The sequence below is a fragment of the Coccomyxa subellipsoidea genome (assembly GCF_000258705.1).
Source record: "Coccomyxa subellipsoidea C-169, whole genome shotgun sequence".
NCBI classification, from domain to species: Eukaryota; Viridiplantae; Chlorophyta; class Trebouxiophyceae; family Coccomyxaceae; genus Coccomyxa; species Coccomyxa subellipsoidea.
The window spans coordinates 1,969,672-1,990,144 of record NW_005178036.1 but is presented as its reverse complement, the minus strand read 5'-3'; the positions used below and the strand labels follow the sequence as shown (position 1 = coordinate 1,990,144).

At 51.4% G+C, this 20,473-nt stretch overlaps 3 protein-coding genes across 3 annotated transcripts; 2 read left to right on the top strand and 1 right to left on the bottom strand.

Annotated features, from left to right (window-relative positions):
• Window positions 1-2,969: 2,969 nt before the first annotated feature.
• On the top strand, window positions 2,970-7,502 carry COCSUDRAFT_63258 (hypothetical protein; the record flags this gene model as incomplete). The annotated part of the gene is made up of 12 exons (XM_005648220.1): window positions 2,970-3,071; window positions 3,383-3,443; window positions 3,866-3,920; window positions 4,025-4,154; window positions 4,379-4,521; window positions 4,877-4,951; window positions 5,196-5,390; window positions 5,663-5,861; window positions 6,305-6,439; window positions 6,794-6,910; window positions 7,096-7,165; window positions 7,417-7,502. The coding sequence occupies 12 exons, from the start codon at window positions 2,970-2,972 to the stop codon at window positions 7,500-7,502; spliced, it is 1,368 nt and encodes a 455-aa protein (XP_005648277.1).
• Window positions 7,503-11,591: 4,089 nt separating this feature from the next.
• On the bottom strand, window positions 11,592-16,174 carry COCSUDRAFT_41892 (hypothetical protein; the record flags this gene model as incomplete). The annotated part of the gene is made up of 8 exons (XM_005648219.1): window positions 11,592-11,842; window positions 12,182-12,316; window positions 13,031-13,171; window positions 13,997-14,151; window positions 14,524-14,657; window positions 14,940-15,083; window positions 15,398-15,556; window positions 15,869-16,174. 8 exons carry the CDS (start codon window positions 16,172-16,174, stop codon window positions 11,592-11,594), a joined length of 1,425 nt encoding a protein of 474 aa, XP_005648276.1.
• Window positions 16,175-16,775: 601 nt separating this feature from the next.
• On the top strand, window positions 16,776-19,157 carry COCSUDRAFT_41891 (CRAL/TRIO domain-containing protein; the record flags this gene model as incomplete). The annotated part of the gene is made up of 6 exons (XM_005648218.1): window positions 16,776-16,903; window positions 17,289-17,480; window positions 17,622-17,713; window positions 17,958-18,031; window positions 18,353-18,486; window positions 18,878-19,157. 6 exons carry the CDS (start codon window positions 16,776-16,778, stop codon window positions 19,155-19,157), a joined length of 900 nt encoding a protein of 299 aa, XP_005648275.1.
• Window positions 19,158-20,473: the final 1,316 nt, after the last annotated feature.

Sequence of the window (20,473 nt, the reverse complement as noted above, 5' to 3'; positions counted from 1 at the left end):
TCGATGACATGGATCAGATCTAGCAGCCTCAGTACATCCCTGCAGCAATCACCCAAGAATTTACAATGCACAGCGTCAAGAACGTAAAATGTACACGCAACACCTCTGAGGCAGGCAAGGTTGACTAGTCATCGCACGGATTGCAGTGTCAGGGACTAAAAATTCAATTGAAGCCAAGTCGAGGGACAGCAAAAGTGCTGGACAGGATCAGCAATTGGCAGTGCAGCGGATTGAGCAATTGGCGGACCGTTGGGTCTCTGCACAGAGTCTGACAGTGGTGGCATCTGGAGCCAGAGCGCCTGCAAAGAGTAATTGCAAGCCGCTTGCTGCTGCTGTGCAGAAGTCGCTGACAACCTGAGTGCAGGAGGCTGTCTCGTAATCTGATCTCGAATCATTAACCATCACCTGCGATGCAAAACAACCTTGTTGGCTTGAATAAATACGTGTGCATTGTATAAGCTAAAATCTCCTGAGATTCTGTGCAGAAAGTTCATCCATCTCACAGTACTTGCTCGACCTGTTTCGAAGCTTTCATCGACTGGTTCTCCCCTGCGGGAGAGGTGAGCTTGTAAAGAATGATTAATGCAGCCTCCCCCTGCCTGATAAGGTCCTGCACGAGAACAAAGAGCTCTTGATCCAAAGTGATGTGCTTCTCCTAGGCCTGCGCAACTTGCTAGTCTGTCCGATTGTCCAGCTGGAAACTTCATTGATATTTTTTGCAAGCTGAATGACTTAAGAGACTAGGATCTCGCGTCAGTTACCTGGATTTGAAGGCTCGTCTGAAAGTCATGCTTCACAGAGGGGGATGGTTGAGCTAATTCCATCCGTGCTGCCGCCAGTGTGTCCATTGTATTGAAATCTGTTTCTTGGAGCCTTTATCACTTATCTGAGGACAGAGGACCAGAATGCTAGAGCTGAGGTGGCTCCTCCATCTGATGGTGCTATCTCCATCTGGTATATTTCGATTAGAACACTACCATCTGGCGATGCTCGTGATGTCCACATGCACAGCTACATCAGATCTTTCAATTATGAGATGTTCCATAAATTTATCTATATTTTGAGGACAGAATCAATGTCTGTGAGATGACCGTTTGCTGACGTCACATGCATTTCCTGTTCATTTTTAATTTTATAGAGAGGCCAGAAGCGGACACTGAGAAACAATTTTGAATCGTTTGACGTGACAAGAAAAAAATGCGCTACAGTCCAGAGCGATTGCACCTTTCGCGCTGCATCGCCTCCTCGGCACCTGTCGCTTGATGGCTCGTCCAAGAAAAGTTGGTCACGGCCAAGATTGGGGGCTCGAAGCACTCGTTGCTTTCTTCTCCTGCAACCTACAATACTATAGACAGGATGCCCTTTTGTATCACATAAATGACTTTGAGCATATCGCTTGGCTAGATCTCATTTATTTATTATTTTTACGCAAATGGATAGCACTGCTGTCTTAGCAGAGTTTAGGGCTTGAAATTCCTCAAGGGATTGAAGCTTTACGCGATTGGAGAACTTCAACGTCTTGGAGCAGCGAGCTAGTTGTTGCTGGGGCCCTCTGAGATTCTGATGCAAACAACAAACAATGTCCTTAGCAGACAGCTTGCAACCAGACCCCAACCTACAGCCGCCCGCGTGAGGGCTTGGGCATGGCACGATGCCGCTCTGTTCCTGTTCTGTTCAGCCAGCCTCCTCATCTTTGTGGTCATCATTCTCAACGTCTGGAACAACTTCTCCCTGCGACAGTAAGAGCCTCCTGTCCACAAGCCCCTCCTTGTTTTGCTTTTTGATCAGAGCACTTTAAAGCAAAGCAGATTTGATCTGTGCCCCGGCTGGCGTGGGGCGGTATTAATACTAGGAGAGTGCCCACGGTTGGTTGGGTCTTGCTTGGATTTGGCAGACCCCAAAGAAGGGGTGGGAATTTGGCAGCCTTCACCTGCAGCTTGTCTGCAGACGCACCTTGCCTCTGTCAGAAAATCCCTCAAATAATAATAACAGTAATTTTGATCTGCCAAACGGTTGCAGAAAATATCTGATCCTTAGTGAAATATTCAGGATGGAGGAGGATCGGCAGCTACCCCAATCCCAATGGGTGGAGACTGCCTTCAATATAAAATTGGCTCTGCCAACGATAGAGGCAAGGGCAAATTTGAACCCCATAGCATCCGCCCAGCAGAAGGCCATGCAGGGCACACCAAACGATGTACATCCCCTTTGAATTGCTCAAAAATTACTTGCACATGTACCTCTTCCGGAGGTATTCCAAGAACACAGCAATGGACTTCATTGCAGCCTCTTTGACCTCTGTTTGTGATGTCTGGCCCCAGCTGGCGGGGGCCGATAGAAATACCGAGTACCGTGCTCACGGTTCATCTGATTTTGCATGCGAGTTTATCAAGGGGTAGAATTTGTGGTACAGCCTTCACCTGCAGCATGTCTGCAGACGCACCTTGCCTCTGGCAGGAACATATCCTAGACCACAGCATAGGGAAGAGCTGTGAATCCTTTTCCATATCTCTTATCAGGTACAGCAGGCAATGAGGACAGGTCTACCACTGCACGTAACATTTACCAATGAAGGCTATGCGCTGCTAATGCGCAACTGGGCAGAACACCATCAGAAGCTGGGGCTGCTTTATGTGGTCATTGCCCTGGATGAAGCAACAACACAGCTTTGCGCCAAACACGGCATCAACAGCATGCCCTGGAGTGTGAGCCTTGCTTCAAGGTACAGGCAAAGAAATTTGCACCACCGTGTCTTGGCGCTGTGTTTGCATCTGTGCATGGGTGCTGTGACTGAGTGTTCTGTGGCAACAGGCCTCAGAGGATGCTGTCAAAGTCCTTCAATTTCCTGAAGGGCTTGAACCTGGTTCAGACGCGCATGACTGCTTGCAAAGAAATTCCTACATGCAAGCTTGACAGAGAAGTAACTGGTGTGCAGGAATTTCCGAGAGGACATGAAAGTATTTAGAAAGATGGGAGCCATGAAGCCGGCCATTGTACTGCAATTCTTTGAGCGATTCAACCTGTCCACCATTGTGCTGTCTGACACTGATACTGTCTGGCTGAGGGACCCTGTAGGTGTGCTCTATTCTCCCCTTGCATTCTGTTAAGCACCCCTGTTTTTCCTGAATCAGCACCACACAAGCTTCAGACTGTGCATGCTGCGGTGGCGCCAAGATGAATGTTCAATTTCATGGACATCGCAGGATTCTTTCAAAGTGAACCAAATGCTGATATGTTCATCTCTACCGATTGTCTATCGCATGAGGCAAGTCTTTCCCCAGGCACCTGACTCCAGTCATCTTCGATAAATTCAATTTGCATTACTGCTGGCATGGACTTTGATTCTGCAAATGAGTGCCCGAGGGGTGCACCTGCTATACAGGCAGAAGAGAAGGCCTTGAGAGGGGAGCCTGTCAATGTCAGCCGCTGCGGCCATTTACCAGGTGTGTAAAGACGATCTTGGCCCCGGCTGGCGGGGGGCGGTACAAACACTGAGCACCGTGCCCACGGTTGATTGGGTCTTGCTTGGATCTGGCGAGTCCAACAAGGGGTAGGATTGTGGCAGCCTTTGACTGCAGCTTGTCTGCAGGACGTACCATGCCTTTCGGCAGGAAAGGCGAGTAATACTAATTATAATAAAAGATGATCCACGTCACATCCTACACGATGCATGCTGTACCCCATTCCCATCAGTCCTTAAGAAATCTCAGAGCAATGAGGACCCAAGACCTTCTGTATGAGCCCTGTTGCAATGAAACCATTATGGGTACTGCAAGAAGAAAAAAATCCACGTCCTGTAAATGGGGCTCCATTGCATTGCTCATGCGAGCCGCCAGCAGCTGACATAGTGCTTGCTTCCATGCAGGGTCAACTATGGACCGCCTGGCGCTCAATTCTGGCATCATTGCCTTCAGAAACAGGTCACAACCATATATCATTGATGTTTACAGGTATATTTCTGTGCTGATGAGTGTAAGTATCCTTAGGAGCAATCTTTATGGAATCCTACCGTGGGTGTGGGCAGGCCTGCCGCCAAGAGATTCTTGCAGCGCTGGCGGTCGTATTTGCTGGATCCTGCAAAAGCCAGGCACATCTCCAGCTCTGGCGCCAATTGGACTGTGACAGATCAGCTTGCCCTCAACCTCATCATGCAGGTAAGCCCCTCAGGTGAATTGCCCTGTAGACTCCAAGATAATCATATAAGTTCTCTGTTCTTGTGAGTGCGTGCTGTAATCAGCCATGCTGAGATCAATGCTGGACAAAGAGAGCGCTGAATAGGAGTCAGCTTTCCCTGAAGCCAAATAAGCCAGGCACCTCGTAAGAACAGGGCATGCATGCAAGAAAGAGTGAGTCATCAGGAGTCCTGCATGGCATGCAGGAAGGCACGGGTAACGTAGTCCAAAGTGTAAGGGAAGGTGGGCGGCTCGTGTGGCTTGCTGACCGGACAATAAAGGTCCTGCCACTGCCTGTCTTGGCGGCGGTCAACGGCCATGTAGCCTTTGAGCAGCACCTGCCTGAGAGGTGACAAACTTTTTACTTCCTCCTGACTTCCTCCTGCTTGACCGTATCTGCAGATTATACCCACGTATGCTCAGTGCATCTGCTCATTGCAATCTGATGCACGTGTTACTGGACGTACCGAGATCCTAGTTGCCTAAGAACTGCGAAATGTGTCATAGTAATAATGCTCAGTGCAGAAGTGCACAGTATGTACTCATGCGTCTATAGCACTCCCCTCACATTTAGTCACGTAGGGGTCTGGCTTGATGCAGTGTGTCAGCGACAGCTGTCAAGCCTTTCTTGCATGGCATTATTTCATTTTGTCACATCGTGACTTGTGTAAATCTCATCGCCCTCTTGTGGCTGTCCTGTGCAGGCATGGAGTGTCCCCATATGTGGTCCACGCAACATTCAATCGTTTTGGACTGCCCGGCAAGCGAATGCGCTTCCGGTGCGAACCTTTCCGCTGCAAAACGCGATTTGTCAATGTCCACACATCAACCAGAAATATTCCCTCAGAGGTTGACAGGGGTCTTCAAATTTAAATGCCAGCCCCTAAGGAGGGCTCGGCAGTGACTGCTTTTCAGATATTACCAGTGGCTGTCAAACCCTGCTGTCTTTGTTACAACTCTGCGCTTGACTGAGATAACACGCTGAGGTCTTGAGTTACGTTGATGAAGTGCATCTGTGCGCAGGGAGATGAATTGGTGGCTGGTGAATTCAGACGATTACACCTCTCCTCACCGCCAGTTTATGACATATGACAACAATGTGGCCGCGTTCCTGGAAGGACTGGAGGGGGCTGAGCGCCCGATGGTGCCCCTGAAGAAGCACCTGCTTGGCGCAGCCTACCAGGTCGCAGCTCTGAGGGACGCCCTTGCCATTGCCTGGTGAGGGATTCTCCGGAATTGTCAAGCTTGGAAGAAAGCAACAGCATGGTGCTATGCACGTCAATGTTAAATTGGAGGGACTGCATGTGTCCTCGACTGTGAGTCAGCTTAATCATGAGGTGTTTCAGTCCTTCATCACTGCTGCAAAACAAGGGCAATGCATGCAATGCACGACTGCCTTATAGTGTAATTGTCGGGCTACCTCGCGTGGCACAGCAGGCAGAGATGAGACGGAAGTCACGTTCTTACTAAGAAAGAATGCATGCATGCAGGTTCCTGAACAGGACGCTGATCCTGCCCCAGTTTCTGGCCTGGTGCGACATCGACCACAATGCGGCGGTGCTAGAGAAATGCGCGACTGTCGGCAGCGACCTTCAGCTTCCCTTCAGATGCCCGGCTGACTGGTACATCAACATGCGGAGCCTCGAACATAGCCAGCTGCAGCTACGCCACTCCAGCTTCCTGTCCCAGGTATTAAAGCCTGCCCATCCACCTGTCTGCTCTAAATTATTACTATTATTGTTGTTAGTTTTACGTTTAAGAGACCTGTTAAGGAACCACCTGAGGCTGATAGAGGCTCAGGTTATTGTTATTTATCGCTGCTCCTGCCAGAGTAAGGTGCTTCCGCCACCAGTAAAGTCTGCCACAAATCCCACCCCTTGATGGACTCGCCAGGTCCAAGCAAGATCCAATCAACCTGGGCAACGGTGCTCAGTACTTCTACCGGCCCCCGCCACCGGGGCCAGTTTAGATTCCTTGTGCCTGACAATACATATAACCTTGAAACCCTCTGGGGCATTGCCCAGGGTGGAGAGTAGGAGCCAAGCATTCAGCAATGTGGGCTCTCCAGAAGCCATGGGTTGGACGGTCCATGTGAAGTTGATTCCTGAAGCCAGGCAATGTGTGTGATGCAGCTTCCCAGGGATGTTCTTGAATCGCGAGACGCAGTCACTCTCCTGGACTGGGAGACTTTGTCCTTTGGACTGGAGCATCCTTCTCCGAATTTTACTCACGCCTTGTATCTGGGGACACAGGCTGAGAAGCTTCAGGTGGGCGTCGAATAGAACCCTTCTCCTTTGATCCTGTGCTTTATTGTTATCATTACTAGTATTATTATATTTACACGCTTTCCCTGCCAAAAGGCAAGGTACGTCCTGCAGACAAGCCGCACTTAAAGGCTGCCTCAACCCTACCCCTTGTTGGATTCACCAGATCCAAGCAAGACCCAATCAACCGTGGGCGCGGTGATCAGTATTTATACCGCACCCCGCCAGCCGGGCCCGGTGCGGTGCTTTATTGCAGCAGCTAAAAGCAGTCAGGGTATGACAGGGCCCCAACAGTGGTTTTAACGGGGCTAAGAATGGCAGGGATTTGGCATCACTGATGGCAGCTGAGCCTTGCAGGATGTTTTGGGGTGGGCGCGCGATGTAGCTATCCTTGACTGGCAAGGCTTCCAGCCTGGAGCATTTGGCGGATCAGCAGACGCCAACAAAACGGAGCACTTCAACAGGCTCTTCAAGGTCAGATGCCCCACGATTCAGTGCGATGTTTTTTAAGTGCCCAGCGGCAGGCACTCAGTCTCTTGGTTGCCATTACTGCAAAGCATGACAGATGCAGGTGACTTGGTTGGGGGTTGCGACTGCGTGGAAATGACATGGCTGTCATGTGTGCAGAGTATCACACATGGATTGCAATGGTGCTGCAGCGGGGGGTCCTGGGAGAATCCCCATCAGTTTCAGGCCTCCCGCTGGCTCTACATTCAGCCGCAGCCCCTGGTGAGCAGAACAATGCAAAGCTGAGAGAACCACATGCTTGCAAGGTTTATAAATGCTGATGTAGAGGCACCCTCATGTGGATGGCTATGCTGATAAGCCCTGCATACTCCTGTTCAACTGCGCTGATTTCAACTCTCTGCTGGTGGCCATGCAATTCAAGATCTAGAGTGGTGTGAAGGGTTTGGACCCTGCATGTCCTATTCACAAAAGTGAATGCAAAAGCAGTAGTGCGGATTTTTGCATGGGTGCAGGAAGTCAGAAGAGCTGGCGAGGCCACCATTTCATGGCAGGTGCCAAAGCTAAGGCGGCCTGCAGTGTGCGATTTGCTGGAGCCTGACAATGCCAAATTTGCCAGCATGTACAATAACCATCCATGTCGCTTTCTACAGTGGCGCTAAAGGATGAAAGGACCAATAGCAAAATGTTTCCAGCATCTTTGCTGATGCAACCGCTGGCTCACTTTGAAGGTGTGTGAGCGCACAAGTGTAATGCAGAGGGACATTTACTGGGTGCACACATTTCAATGAAACATCAATACGTTAGCAGCTTATGCCTTGCATGTCTTGCTTTCCACTCTTGACTTGATGGCTTCACAAAGGCACATCCACCCACGGTCGATTGGCCAGAACTGACAAATAATTATGGTAGCACCAGTCAATTGTGCGGCCGCCGGCAACACTCTAGGGATGGAGGCAAAGTTTTCCTAATGCTACAGACCTTCCAAGCCCAGAGCAGAGATAGTCAGCAATTGAAATAGCGAAGCTGAAATGACAAGCACAGGCCGATAGAGCGCTGCACTTGTCATGAAAAAATGAGCCCCTGGATCTGAACATCACCATGAACAGCATGTGACGAAGGCCTGACCAGCTAGGCACATTGCACAGCTGGACGCATCACAGAGCGTATACAAAACAAGCAATAAAGTGCAGACTGTTCTGATAGAATGCAAATAGAAGCGCAAATCAACGAGAAGGCCAGGAATGGTACAATATCAATTTCTTGAGACTCCTCACAGATCCCATGAGCTTGCTGCTTTCCAAAGACCCAGAATGGAGTGCAACATGATTTCCGCCCAATATTTCTCCTTTGGCATGTCTCCTGTCAGAGATTGTCTTTAGCTCTGCGATAGATCTTGTTCAGAGCCTGTGGTAACAACACGATGGGCTCTTCAGATCAAGATGAGGTGTCAGAATATGAGTGCTGTTGGACACATTTCGTCAAGGGGATGATGCCCATCTTTAAAAACAAAGCGAACAAGCATTCTTATAACTTTGACTCAAGACATAAAGACCAAAACAAGGCGATTGATCTGTCTTGGGGAGGCAACCTCACCCTCCTGGCAAAACGATGCAGGCACCAACCCACCACTATTCCTGTCGCAAAGCTCGCAGCAGCGATCTTTGCGGTGTTTTGTTTTGAAACCATCTATTCTCTCGAAAGATATCAATCAATCAATATTTTGATTCTCCAAAAAGCCCCAGATCAGTTTTCAACAAGGGACATGAGCGTCGATTTCTACAGTACAGACCGCTGAAATCCTCGGCTCAGGTAGGGCTAAATTTAAAGTGACATATGTATTGCTTTCTATGCGTCTTTGAGCTCTTCAGAGGTTCAAATGCAATGAGAAAGAATTTCTTGTCCAAGAAGGGCAGTCTACAATCCCAGCCATGACGTGCCTGAACAGGTCGCGCAGCACGCCTTGCACGATTACCAACCAACTAATGGCACTAACCAACTTGTAGGAACGTTGACACATCGCCTTCGCATGTTGATGATCGTGCATTCACAGAATTCCGTCATCGTGCATCGATCGACACAGGGGCTTTGAAAAAGATTGACTGACCATAGACGGACTTAATTCTCTTTTCATCCAGATGCCCCCTGCAAGCAATCAGGCGAACTCCAGACAACTTTGAAGACGATTATAGCGCGCAAGACTGGTGAGACATACTTTGCCAAGTGTTATTACTTTCGAGGAGCTCAACAGCGTCAACAAGGTCAGTCCTTCGCCATTTGAGATTTCCTGTGTGAAGCAACATGAAGCAACCTACAAATTATATGACAATACGGAAGTTCGCATGTGATCAACAAACACGGGCGTCTATGTATAGCAAGAGGAACTTTATAGTCTCTGAGCCATCGCTGCGTCTCTGTAGGATGCCACCCAGACGACAGAGAGGGTCAATTGCCAAACAATGTGCCAGCTCAATGGACTTGCCAGAGGCAGTATGGGCGCATATTGCCAGCCGCCTGTCGCTCACAGACTGGGCCAAGGCATCAGGAATCTGTCGCATGACTTTCAACCTGCAGCTGCGCACCATTGCTATCCCATCAGAACTCCCGCAAGCAGGTGTGTCTCATGCGTGGTGGTCTGCAGCATATTTCTTTATCTGTTCGAGGTGCTGACTGTGACACTGACCGTTCGAGCCTTACAAAGAGTATCTGGCTCCTCAATACGGGGCAAGTTACTGCAGTTATACTATGTTTTTGCCAATGTCCAGGTGTGGCATGGGTCAGCAAGAGGCTGAGCAGTGCACATGCATTGCGTCTGGATGTAGATGACTGGCAACGGCTTGCTGTTGCCACGAGGCAAGCCTTAAGTACGATGACTTGTCTGGAGCAATTGGAGGTCATTGGGCGCTCCCGCGCGACTGCAGACGCGGCAGTGGCACACTTGATGTCATTTTCGCACCTGGTGGCTGGTGCACCAAAGCTGACAGTGCTGTCAGCTTGCTTTGGCAAGCTCCCCTGGTTCCCGCCTTTGGTGCATGTCAAGCATCTGGTCTTGTCACTTGGGGGAGACATCGACCCAGGCATTGTGTTTGCAGCACTTCCAAATGCAAACAGCCTGGAAACCTTGTCGCTACGTACACCAAATGCGTTGCTAGAGGCACCCCTGTTGCAGCTAGATAGCATGCGCTTCTTATGTGCCGTTGCTTTGGAAGGCATCTGCCCAGCTGGCATCAACCTGCCTGAGAATTGCACTATGCATCTAAAAGGCCTTCTAAATTTTGAGATTAGGGGGGACGCATGGGATAAGGCGTTTAACAGTGTGAGGACATTCTGCTTTGAGGACAACAGCCTGCAGATCCATGATCTAATCCCCACTTACTTTCCCAAGATGCAGAATCTTACAACAGTAGACATCATGGTGTTTGAAATGGGAACTCCAGATATTTATATCTCTCTTGAAGGTCTTTCTCAAGTGCAGAGGCTCTACCTTGGCAGTGAAAGCTCGTACCTGAAGGTGCCGGCGAGAGTGTCTTGGCGTGAGGTCTTCTTTGTTAGCTCAGAGGTTATGGGGCTAGTCTTTGACGATCATGCATGGTTCGCAAAAGAAGTCCCAAATGCCTGTTTCAGGTATGCCTCTCTGGAAGGGCCATCCCTTTTGAATTTGATACGTGCCTGGGACAAGGAGCAGAGGTGTTGCAAAACTAGATTACAGGAGGATTCCCTGACTTGCAGCGTCGTCAGTTGCTGCACACAGGGTTATGGCATGAACTTCGTTGACTGCCCCTGTGGTGTCTGTATGCCTTGTCTTCTTCGGGAGTCTGGTATTGCATACAGGCATAAAATGTGATGATGAAGACGAGTTGTCATGACTTCATGTTGGATTAGTGTCGGTTTAAATAATGCTTGACCGCAGTATGGAGGGTGCAGCTGCTTATTCTTGTGTTGACCACTTGTTGCGGACATACGCTGTTGCTTTTTAGATAAGCAGAGAGCTGCCTGCCTCCCATCCAATTTTATGAATGAAGTCAAAGCGTTCCATTTTCCAAAGAATAAAGTCAAGCGTGTAACGGCAGCTTAACAGCAAGTCTCGCATGAACATAATTACTGCATTTGGCTGCAAAGAGTGGAAATTTCCACTGGAATTCATTTTGCATAAGGATCTACACATTGCGTGTCATTGACACTGCGCCAAATTGGTGTTTTGCAAGCGCACCATGCAGCGTCCATCTCTAAATTTGCATACATGTGCCTCGTGCAATACCCATTTCTACATCAGTTGGGCGTTGTACGGGCTGCCACATCGCTCTTGATCTGCATGTGTGTAAGTGTGTGGATGCATGCGCTCAGCCATGGACAATCCTTTACTTGCAGCAGTACAACTTATACGCATGAAGCGGGGACTATAGCATTTCCTGGGACAATTGTACATAAGTACCTACTAGGCATACTTTTAGTAGATCTAGAATATGAGGACTCTGAAGAGGTTCTGCCACAAAGAATGTGCATTGCATTGCGGTTTCACAGAACGCATTTCAACTATGTTTCACAAGAGATGCTCAGGAGCAGCTGGGGCAACAGGAGAATGCTACAACAAATACAAATAAGTCTGATCTGATTGAACCATCAGATGCTGAATTCAGAGTGATCCCTATCCCAGATGTGCCAGTACAACAACAAAGAGCATCTAAAAAGTTCATGTGGGCGGCGACAGCACAATGTCCAGTCCATAGACACTGCCAGAGCAGGTGGCCTGCGCGAAATTTGTGGGCGTGCCAGCTGCGCGCGCTGAGTCACCCACCAGCAGCCCCCCTTTGTCTGCATTTGGCCGGATGTACACTGAGTTGCCTTGCAGAGTGTCCATCGGCACTGCGCCACTGTAGTCTAGTTTTGAGTCCTGGCCGCCAGCTGCTGCCACTGTGTGAAAGCTTGACACGTCCCTGTTGCCTGCGCACCAGCAGCAACGCCGCGTGTGAGACCATCGGTTGATCTCTTGTTGACATCAGCCTCGCCCAATGCAAAGAACGCCGTGATTTCCTGAAATTGCCCAAAGAGAAAGGCCTCGTGCCAAGTCAAGTCCAAAGCTAGGCAGGAATACCCTTTTCATTGCAGGCGCCACAAATTCAGGGGCCCAGAAACTTCTCTGCACATGCCAATCTTGCCACACGACGAGGTTCATCATGTAGGCATATATCAAATGAACAAGCCCAAATTTAGAGACAGGCTCATCAAGACAGACCACTGCATTGATTGTCAAGAGTTGTTTGAGTGAGGATGAGAATGTACCTAGGGCCATGTGGAAGAGCATGAGGTTGGTGAGTGCGCGGCTGCTGCGAGTGTCCGGCTGCCCCTTCCACGCAGAGTTGGTGGGTGCAAATACCGTCTGGGAGGTGTTGCCATTCATCAGAAACGAGGTCAGACCTGCACCATGACACACCTGCAAGGTCAGCAAGTTCCTCTGCATGTTTCCTGAATGCAACGGCAGATGACAACACACACCCACATGTCCTGTTTAGAAGAGCAGCAGGGCGTCTGCAATGCCATGACAGGGACTGCGCTTGCTTCTATATGCACAGCGAGGCATTGTCAAAGAATGGCGGAGAGTCAAAGGAGGCCAGCATGCCTGTGCTGTTGGCGTTCTCAAGGAAGGTGCTGAACTGCGCATGCTGCTGCAGAGCGGCATAGCTGTTGGGGAGGCAGTCTGACGCGGGTGCCTGTGTCTTCCCATTGGCCGGACCGGGAGCGGGCGCTGCATAAGAGCAGAAGACAGTTGCAAGAATATATCTACATTTTTTTTTTGCTCTACAAGTAACAAGAGTCCACTGGGCGCGCAAAAGGTGTTCATGGCTGGATGATGAGTAGTCTTCCTTCCTTCATGTCACCCACATTCAGCATGCTCAGGCATGCAGAAGAGGAAGGGTACCCTTTGCTTCTCAGACCGGCAATTATTGACCACATGAAGGCAATCAGGGCTCTGTGAGACGACCACATGAGCATGCTCTGGCAAGCAAACGATGAAGGGCAGCCTTTGCTTGCCAGCATCCATTTTTCGAGCGAATGAAAGGAGGCTGGGGCTCTGTGAGACAGTCACAAATGCCACATGAGCAGCAAGGGAGGACAGGGCAAGAGCCTCACCTGTGGCGTTGGGTATTACAAAGTTGCTGAAGGGCAGCTGTATCAGCTGGGGGGCAGGCGAGGGGGTCCTGACCAGGCCCACCAGGGGTGGACGATGCGCCATCTCAAATGGCTGGATCGACGGGTCTCCTGAGGCTCCATCTGTACAGTCACACATGTTGGCAATATTACTAGCACGCTGAGTTCCTGCCTGAAGGCAGGGTGCCCATGCAGACAAGCTGCATGTAAGCCACCCCTCGTTGAAGTTGCCAGATTCTAGCACGGTGGCCAAAGTGCTCAAGAATTGTACCGGGCACACATATTGGAAACAGCAGCATGGCCGGTAAGGAAGGCTCCTCAGCAGGATGGGTGGCCCACCAGGAGAAGCTCTTGGGCTCTGCAGATTGGAGTCCAAAAAAACTTCATCTGCGGAGGGCGGCAGTGAAATGGAGGTTCCACTGACGAGGAGATCTGGGGCCCTGGCAGCGGCTGCAGACCCCGGAGGGGGTGGCATCTGATACCGCCAAGAGAAGGTGTTGAACAGACTGACGGCTGCTGCCACTGGCCCAGGTGCCGACAGCAGTCCTGCATGCAATATGGCATTTATTCTCACCCCTGCCGCTTCCGCCTCTTCCAATGCCTTGCTGGTAGACCTCCCTCATTTTAAACAGCAATGAGGCAGAGCTCCATGCCTATGCCTAAGCATATACAAGTCATCCCGCATCAGACAAGACGAGCAAAAGCAGGAGTAGAGCCCTATGCCTATGCCTAAGCAGCAAATAAGTCATCCCGCGTCAGACAACAACAAAACAGCATACGCAGAGCCGTGGGCACAGCGCAAATTTGACACAAGTAATTAGTGAGTCCTGTGCCTAGGCAGCAAGGAAGTATCAAGCCGTCAGACAACACAAGTAGGGACATAAGCAGAGCCTGGGCACAGGGGCAATTTCTGATGCCATAAATTGCTGAGTTCAAGAAAGTTTGCACCTTGCATGGGAGCGGGTGCAGGCGCCAGGGCGCTGCCAGGCTGGGGCAGCAGGGGCGTTCCTTGCGCGACCTCGCTGCTGCCGCCCGGCCGATCCGCCGTGCTGAACTGCGCGTCTGTGGCGTAATCGCCCACGGCCGGTTCCGGAATTGCATTGCTGCAGAGCATTCCGAAAGTCAGCGAAGCCGGCTTTGGCACAGTTTTGACATCCTAGTGTTTCCTCCTGGCAGTTATTGGAATCTAGGATGGGCTTCCGGTCTGCCCAGGACCATTTCCCATATTGTGCCCTAAGTGCTAGGCAGGTGGCAAATTTCTGGGATACCCATTGATGGCACAAACTACTACTGTACCTGACGAACCCTGGGGTGCGCCACAAGTGTCCCAGGAAACAATTCTCCTCTGCAAGCATGTGCCAGATGATTGCCTGGAATCTCCCCCGCTTGCAAGCTTGGGGGTTTGCATTGGCTGAACTGCCAAACTATTCCTTGAGCAATGCGTGCATGGCAAAAGGGCGACTGTGCGGTCGCACTTGACAATGACGGTGCGGCCAACGTTGTCGCGCAGGCGTAGGTCAAAGGGGGGTGGGTACAGGTCAGAGAGCTCCCAGGCAGCGCCAAAGCTGTTGTTCATCGGCCGCCAGGCGTGCGCCCTGTCACTCACACCCTGCTCCCAGCAATACACTCTTCTCAGGAAGATGCATGTCTTCCGCAGATGACCAGGCATACTTGACCAAGCAAGGGCCGCAACATCAAAGCTGCACGATGGAAAGTTCTGCTCATGTATGAGCCAATCGGATATCCAGAGGACTTCAAAGCAATTCTTGGTAGTCCAGAGTCCTCTGATTGTACTTCAGAAGGGGACATGCTGAAGCGCGGAGCACAGACTGACAGAGCAAGAGTCTCAAAATTTGAGGTGGCAAAAACACAGGACGAAACGATGAGACACCTCGCCAGCGCTTGCTCGCAGCTCGACGCTGTCAAGTGTCCCCGTGCCTGCGACCTGTGTGGGCACCACTCGGATGGACCCGTCCCCGCTGACGCTGTAGTCTGTCACGCGCATCACCATCCCCCTCGGCGGCTGGCACTCCACCTGCGCGCACATGCCCACCTCAATGCTGGATCAAATCACCTGCGACATGCGCAGGCTTGGACTGCATCTTGAATGGTCCAACATCCTGCACAGCTTCATGACAGGCAAGCTCCTTGCAACACAGCCATTTAGCCTTGCCGGCCGGCAAACAGTGCTGCTCTCTTGTGACGCAAGCAGCGTGGTGGCAGGGCTAGGCTCAGCAAAAAGGTGTTCCTGCTTGTCAGCCCAGGCATCCCAACCCGATAGGCCAGATTCCATCTTCTTGTTCTGACATGATAAACTGCAAGGATGTTCATGTGCTAGAAGGTGCACACCTGGCGGAACTGCACTGGGAGGGTGCCACTGCTGGGGTCGCCGATGGAGTCGTTGAAGAAGGCCGCATGCACGCTGATCTGCCCCGGCGCGCAGGAGGTGCAGATGTCCCCCACAAACACCACCGGTTGCGCTGAATTTTGCTGGCGCTGTGCGCACTTCTGTTGCACACAGAAACAAGAGCTCAGCACCCTACAAAACTTCTAACAGCACATTTGAAAGGTGCAATGCGGTGACTAGCGCACTCTCTGTCAAGTAGTCTGAGACACAGTCTTGATCAGAGTCTAGGTGAATGCTCTGAAAGTACTCCTTGGTCAACTTCTCTCGTCTAGAACAGTCTTGTGGAGATCTGAACATCTGGAGCTTGAGAGGATTGACCCACTGGGGTGATTGAGGCCAGCCAGGCAAGAGGGCATGAAAGCCCTTTCTGTCATCACAGGGCAGGGAAATCTCACGCTGCCAGAGCAGCTGACTTGCAGGCAGGCTCCACAGCCGCTGCTGCCCTTCCCAAGCAGGGCAAAGTTGGAGGCAGAGGCTGTGGCCACACTCCAGAAGGGCCAAGTTTTTCTGGAGAATGCCCCATAACCGCAGGAGCCCCTCAGAAGAGCGCCGCTGGGCTGTGAAGGGTCCACACCATCCTGCACAGGAGTGACACCTTTAGTAAAAGACGCAAAGCCATGCAATAGACATGTATAGAACATCAGAAAGCCTGGTTGCAATCTGGAAGCACACACACAGCACATAAACATGAAACGAGAGCCCTGCCTGCTGGCCCCCATATGGCGAAGCGCTTCCGAGAAAAAAATCGCCTAGCGGGGCTGCTTCACCCTTGGCTGAAGCTACAATTGCAAGGATGATTAGAGCGATCGTTGACAGACGTGCACTGTTGCTGTCCATGCAGGAGTCCTCATCGATTCACAACCTGTATTTCAGCACCAAGACTTTGACGTCGGCCTGTTTTCCGGCAACGTGTGTCGTCTTCCCAGAGGCTCTCACGATATGTGTCGACGGTTTTGTATTTGCACTACATCTCCATCTGATTGGAGGCAGGCTTGCATGCATGTGCATGCGCATGCAGAGTGAGCGCATTCAAGCGATGACGCCTGGCGGCTGGGACAAGCCAAAACACCCCACCATGCCTGAAGCGACTGGAGGAGCTGCTCCTGACCGTTTTACACTGGCTGTAATTTCTCTCGAGATTCAGACGATGTGATTCAAGGGCCGCGATCTGGCCACTTTCTCTGCCTGGACGGCTCACAAGTCAGACGGTGCAAGACGTGCTGGAAGAGAGCGGGGGGTCCCCTGCACTGCAACCGAAGTATCCCGCATTCACCTTCAGTGAATTTAAGCGAATTCATTCTATTTCCATTGCAGGTAATTATGGGGTGGTTTTCGCATTCGCACAAGACAGATCAGAAGCCCACAGACGAGCTTCGCGCAAATGTGCAGACGCTCCTCGAGGGCAACCCCGCCCTGCAAATGTTTGCATCGGACGCCTGCCTGACCAGGTGAGAGCCTGCCTAGGTGTTTGTAGACACGTTTGCACCCTTGAGATTTGTTTTAAGTTGCGCTCTTCAGGCCTGCCCCAGATGGTGAATTTAGACGTCGCAAAACTACAATCTGTTGCATCTTGGTGTTTGGGTTCTCACATTTGGAATATGGACCTGTAACATACCATTGAAATAATTTGGAATTCAAGCTATATCCCAGAATTGGTGTACGAAGGCTAGCCTGGGCATGGGATGCTCAGACATCCTCTGCTTATGGACACCTGTGCTTTTCTTGGATCTACTGTGGTATGTTGGTGTCTTTGTCCTCGTGGCCTTGTAGTATTTATATCTACACTTTCATGCCAGCCTACCATCCGACAAAGTTTTCCTGCCTCCTATGCAGGTTTCTGGTGGCAAGGAACAACAACGTCCACAATGCAACCTATGCACTGCGGAGAACGTTGCAATGGCGTGCCCGCTTCAAGCCGGAGAACATCTACTGGGATGACGTCAAGGCCTGTGCAAGCGGCGGCAGGCTTGAGCTGCTGTCACAAGCTGATAGCCTCGGCCGGCCCATTTTGCTCTATCGCCTGAGGTGTGTACTGATTCAGCAGCATCAAGCTCCAGGAAACATTGCCAAGCATTCAGTGAGGACTCCTCTGCTTTCCTGCCTTCCTGCACAGCATCACACTGTCACCATGGGCTGCTCTTATGGTGCTGCTTGTCTGATGTGCAGGGCGCCATCCAAAAAGGGGACCACAGCCGATGAGTACATGCGCTTCTGGGTCTACATGCTGGAGTGCACCTGTAGGATGGCAGACAACACCGGTGAGCAATGCAACTCTGTAGCTGCTAGGACTTCACATGGTGGTCCCACGCCCCTTGTTGTAACCTTGGAATTGCTGTGGGTTCCACCTTGGAGCACAGGGCATTCAGAGCTCAGCACAAATGCTGTGGGTATTGTGTTATGGCGTGCTGCCTTGTGCTATATGCTGAGCCATGCTCATCAGGCCGTGGTGAATGAAAACCGCCATGCAGCCTTTCAGAGATTTATGTCATGTTGTGAATGCAGGTGCTGGCAAGGTAGTGGTCGTGTTCGACATGCATGGTTACTCAGATCCCAACACCATCATGCCAACATTCCTGGTGGGTTCCATTCTTTCAGTTCCCGCTTCCAGAGCGTGCAGCATGCATTTGCGCAGATCAGACTCGGCCTTATGCAAGGTGTTACAGGCTTGTGCCGTTATTTTCTCGTTATAAGAAGACAAGTAAATTGACTGGTCTTGACATCCCAACCTCGTCTCTTCAAGGTCGCATCAGATATGTGACCCACGCAATTTCTGGTGTGTGCACTTGATTGCTGATGAGCGCCAGTACCTGTCTGGCATGGGGAGACTCAGGATGACCGGTGGAAAATATTGATGCACCCTGGTGGGACCTTTCTAAGCGATGCAGCACTCTGTGCAGACGAGGATAGAGCTCATCCGCACCGCTCAAGCGCACTTCCCAGAGCGGCTGGCGCTGGCATCGGTGTGCAACCCGCCGCTGATCTTCTGGGCGCTGTGGCGATCCATTGTGCCCTTCCTGGACCCCATCACCAAGTAAGCAACCATCTTCTCTCAACCTCAGGCCTTGCACATTTGGGGTCCCCTCAAAACCACCGGATGCCGTGCAGTGTTAAAATTCATCCACTTCTCAATTTGCGGCCTGCCATGCCTTGCCAGGGCACGGGGAACACCTGCCCTTGGCTGCATATCAGGTCCACGCTTCATGCGTGCTTGTTTTCCAGCGGCAAAATGACTTTCACCATTTACCCTAGCGCCAACATGATTTTTACGATTAACACTAGCAGATCACTTGGCAGACGTCGTCAGCACAGCAGACCTTGCCAGTGTTTTGGAGCAGCACCCTGCAGGCGGCCGACCTACGATTGCAGGATGATGCTAGTGATGCCTGGAGGTCAGGTTGCTGACCGGGGGGCTGTTGGCGCAGGAGCAAGGTGGCGTTTGCGAGCAACGTGGAGCAGATACAGGAGGCGCTGCAGCCGACCATCTCCCCGGACCTGCTTTACGAGTCCCTGGGCGGCAGCAAGCCGGAAAAGTTCGAGTTCGCGCACCTGGACCAGCACATGCGCGCGATGGACGCCGAGCGCCGCGCTGAGCTGTCGGCCGCCTCGCTGCTGACCGCCAAGGCCGCACACTCCGACGCAGACGAGCACATGCTCGATGCAAAGCCCCTCAGCGCCCGCCGCGCCGGCCTGGTCGACGCCTGATGCGCGCGCAGCCGCCCCGGGAGGTACCCCACCCTCACACTGGGGGGCCCCAAGTACTCCTCCCTTGACAGAGCAGCAGCGGCAGCAGCTTATCTCGGCTGCCGTGAGCATGCGCAATACGGCAGGGAAGCGGACAGATCCAAGTGGGCTCCTTTTGAAGTGCATGCCGGTGCACCGGCGCGCGAGCACTAGCGGTGCTCTGCTAGCCTGTTGCGCTGTCTAAGAGTTGGGGCCAGGGGAGGGGTTGCAGTGTGAGGAGCTGGATGCGGTCTTGGTGCTCGAGGTCTCGCAGCGCTGCTCAGGCTCAATGGGGCGGCAAGGGCCCCACTGTATCAGTTATGGTAACGGGAAATCCTTACAGCATCTACTCATGTTCAAATCTGCGAATTGTCTGTGTCAGGACCGTTCAATTGCACTGACGCGGCAAGAGAGAGAGGCTCAGCTCAGAAGGCAGGTGCACTTGAGATGCGAGGAAGACAGCACATCTGTACATCAGTCTGAAACCCACAGCACCTGGAGAACTTGAAACAAGTAATGCAGGTTCAGCCGGTAGAGAATCCCTATGCAGGCCATCAGCTGCAGCTGAAACGAAGCTGAGCCCATTGCAGGGCATCTGTGTTTCAATGCACACGGCCTCTGTCGCGCTAATATTGAGTAAAGCATCCCCAGCAAGCTTTAGGCTAATCTCAGGAGGCTGGTTTGGACACATACGATTTGATGGGAGATCTCCTTCGGTCAGCATGATGCATACCACAAGTGGCCTGCAGGACAGACCTGTGATCAGGCATATGATTTGCGGCGGCACACAAGTGTGCGCTACCTGACACTCGATTGCCAGCAAGGGAGTTGGCTGCAACCTTGGACCCTGTTCGAGCAAAGTTTGGCAATGCAATGCCAGGTCTGATGTGCGCAGCTTTCATTTTTTTGCGATGTGGTGTTGGAGCATGGGCTGCACGATTCCAGTCAGTCCAGCAAAACATTTTCTTGTCTTTCAACTGGGCTTTTAAGAAGGCCTGTTGCAGAGGTGCATGCCATGTGGCAAGGGATCGGTTTCTTTCTTATTTCTGCTCAGAACATATCAAGAGAATTCTTGGAAGGCTAGCCGCATGGCAGCGGTATCTGTTGAAGCGCTGATGATCCCATGGAACTTTAAGGCAGCCATGAATGAGACAATGTACCTTGGAGCTCGAACCAATCTGTCCTCACATTGCCAGGTCTTCTCTTCTATTCTTGGGTACTTCGTTGAATTGCTATAAAGATCTAGGTCAGCTGTTGCAAGCAGGACCACCATTATTGTATATGTGCTGGCGAGTGCA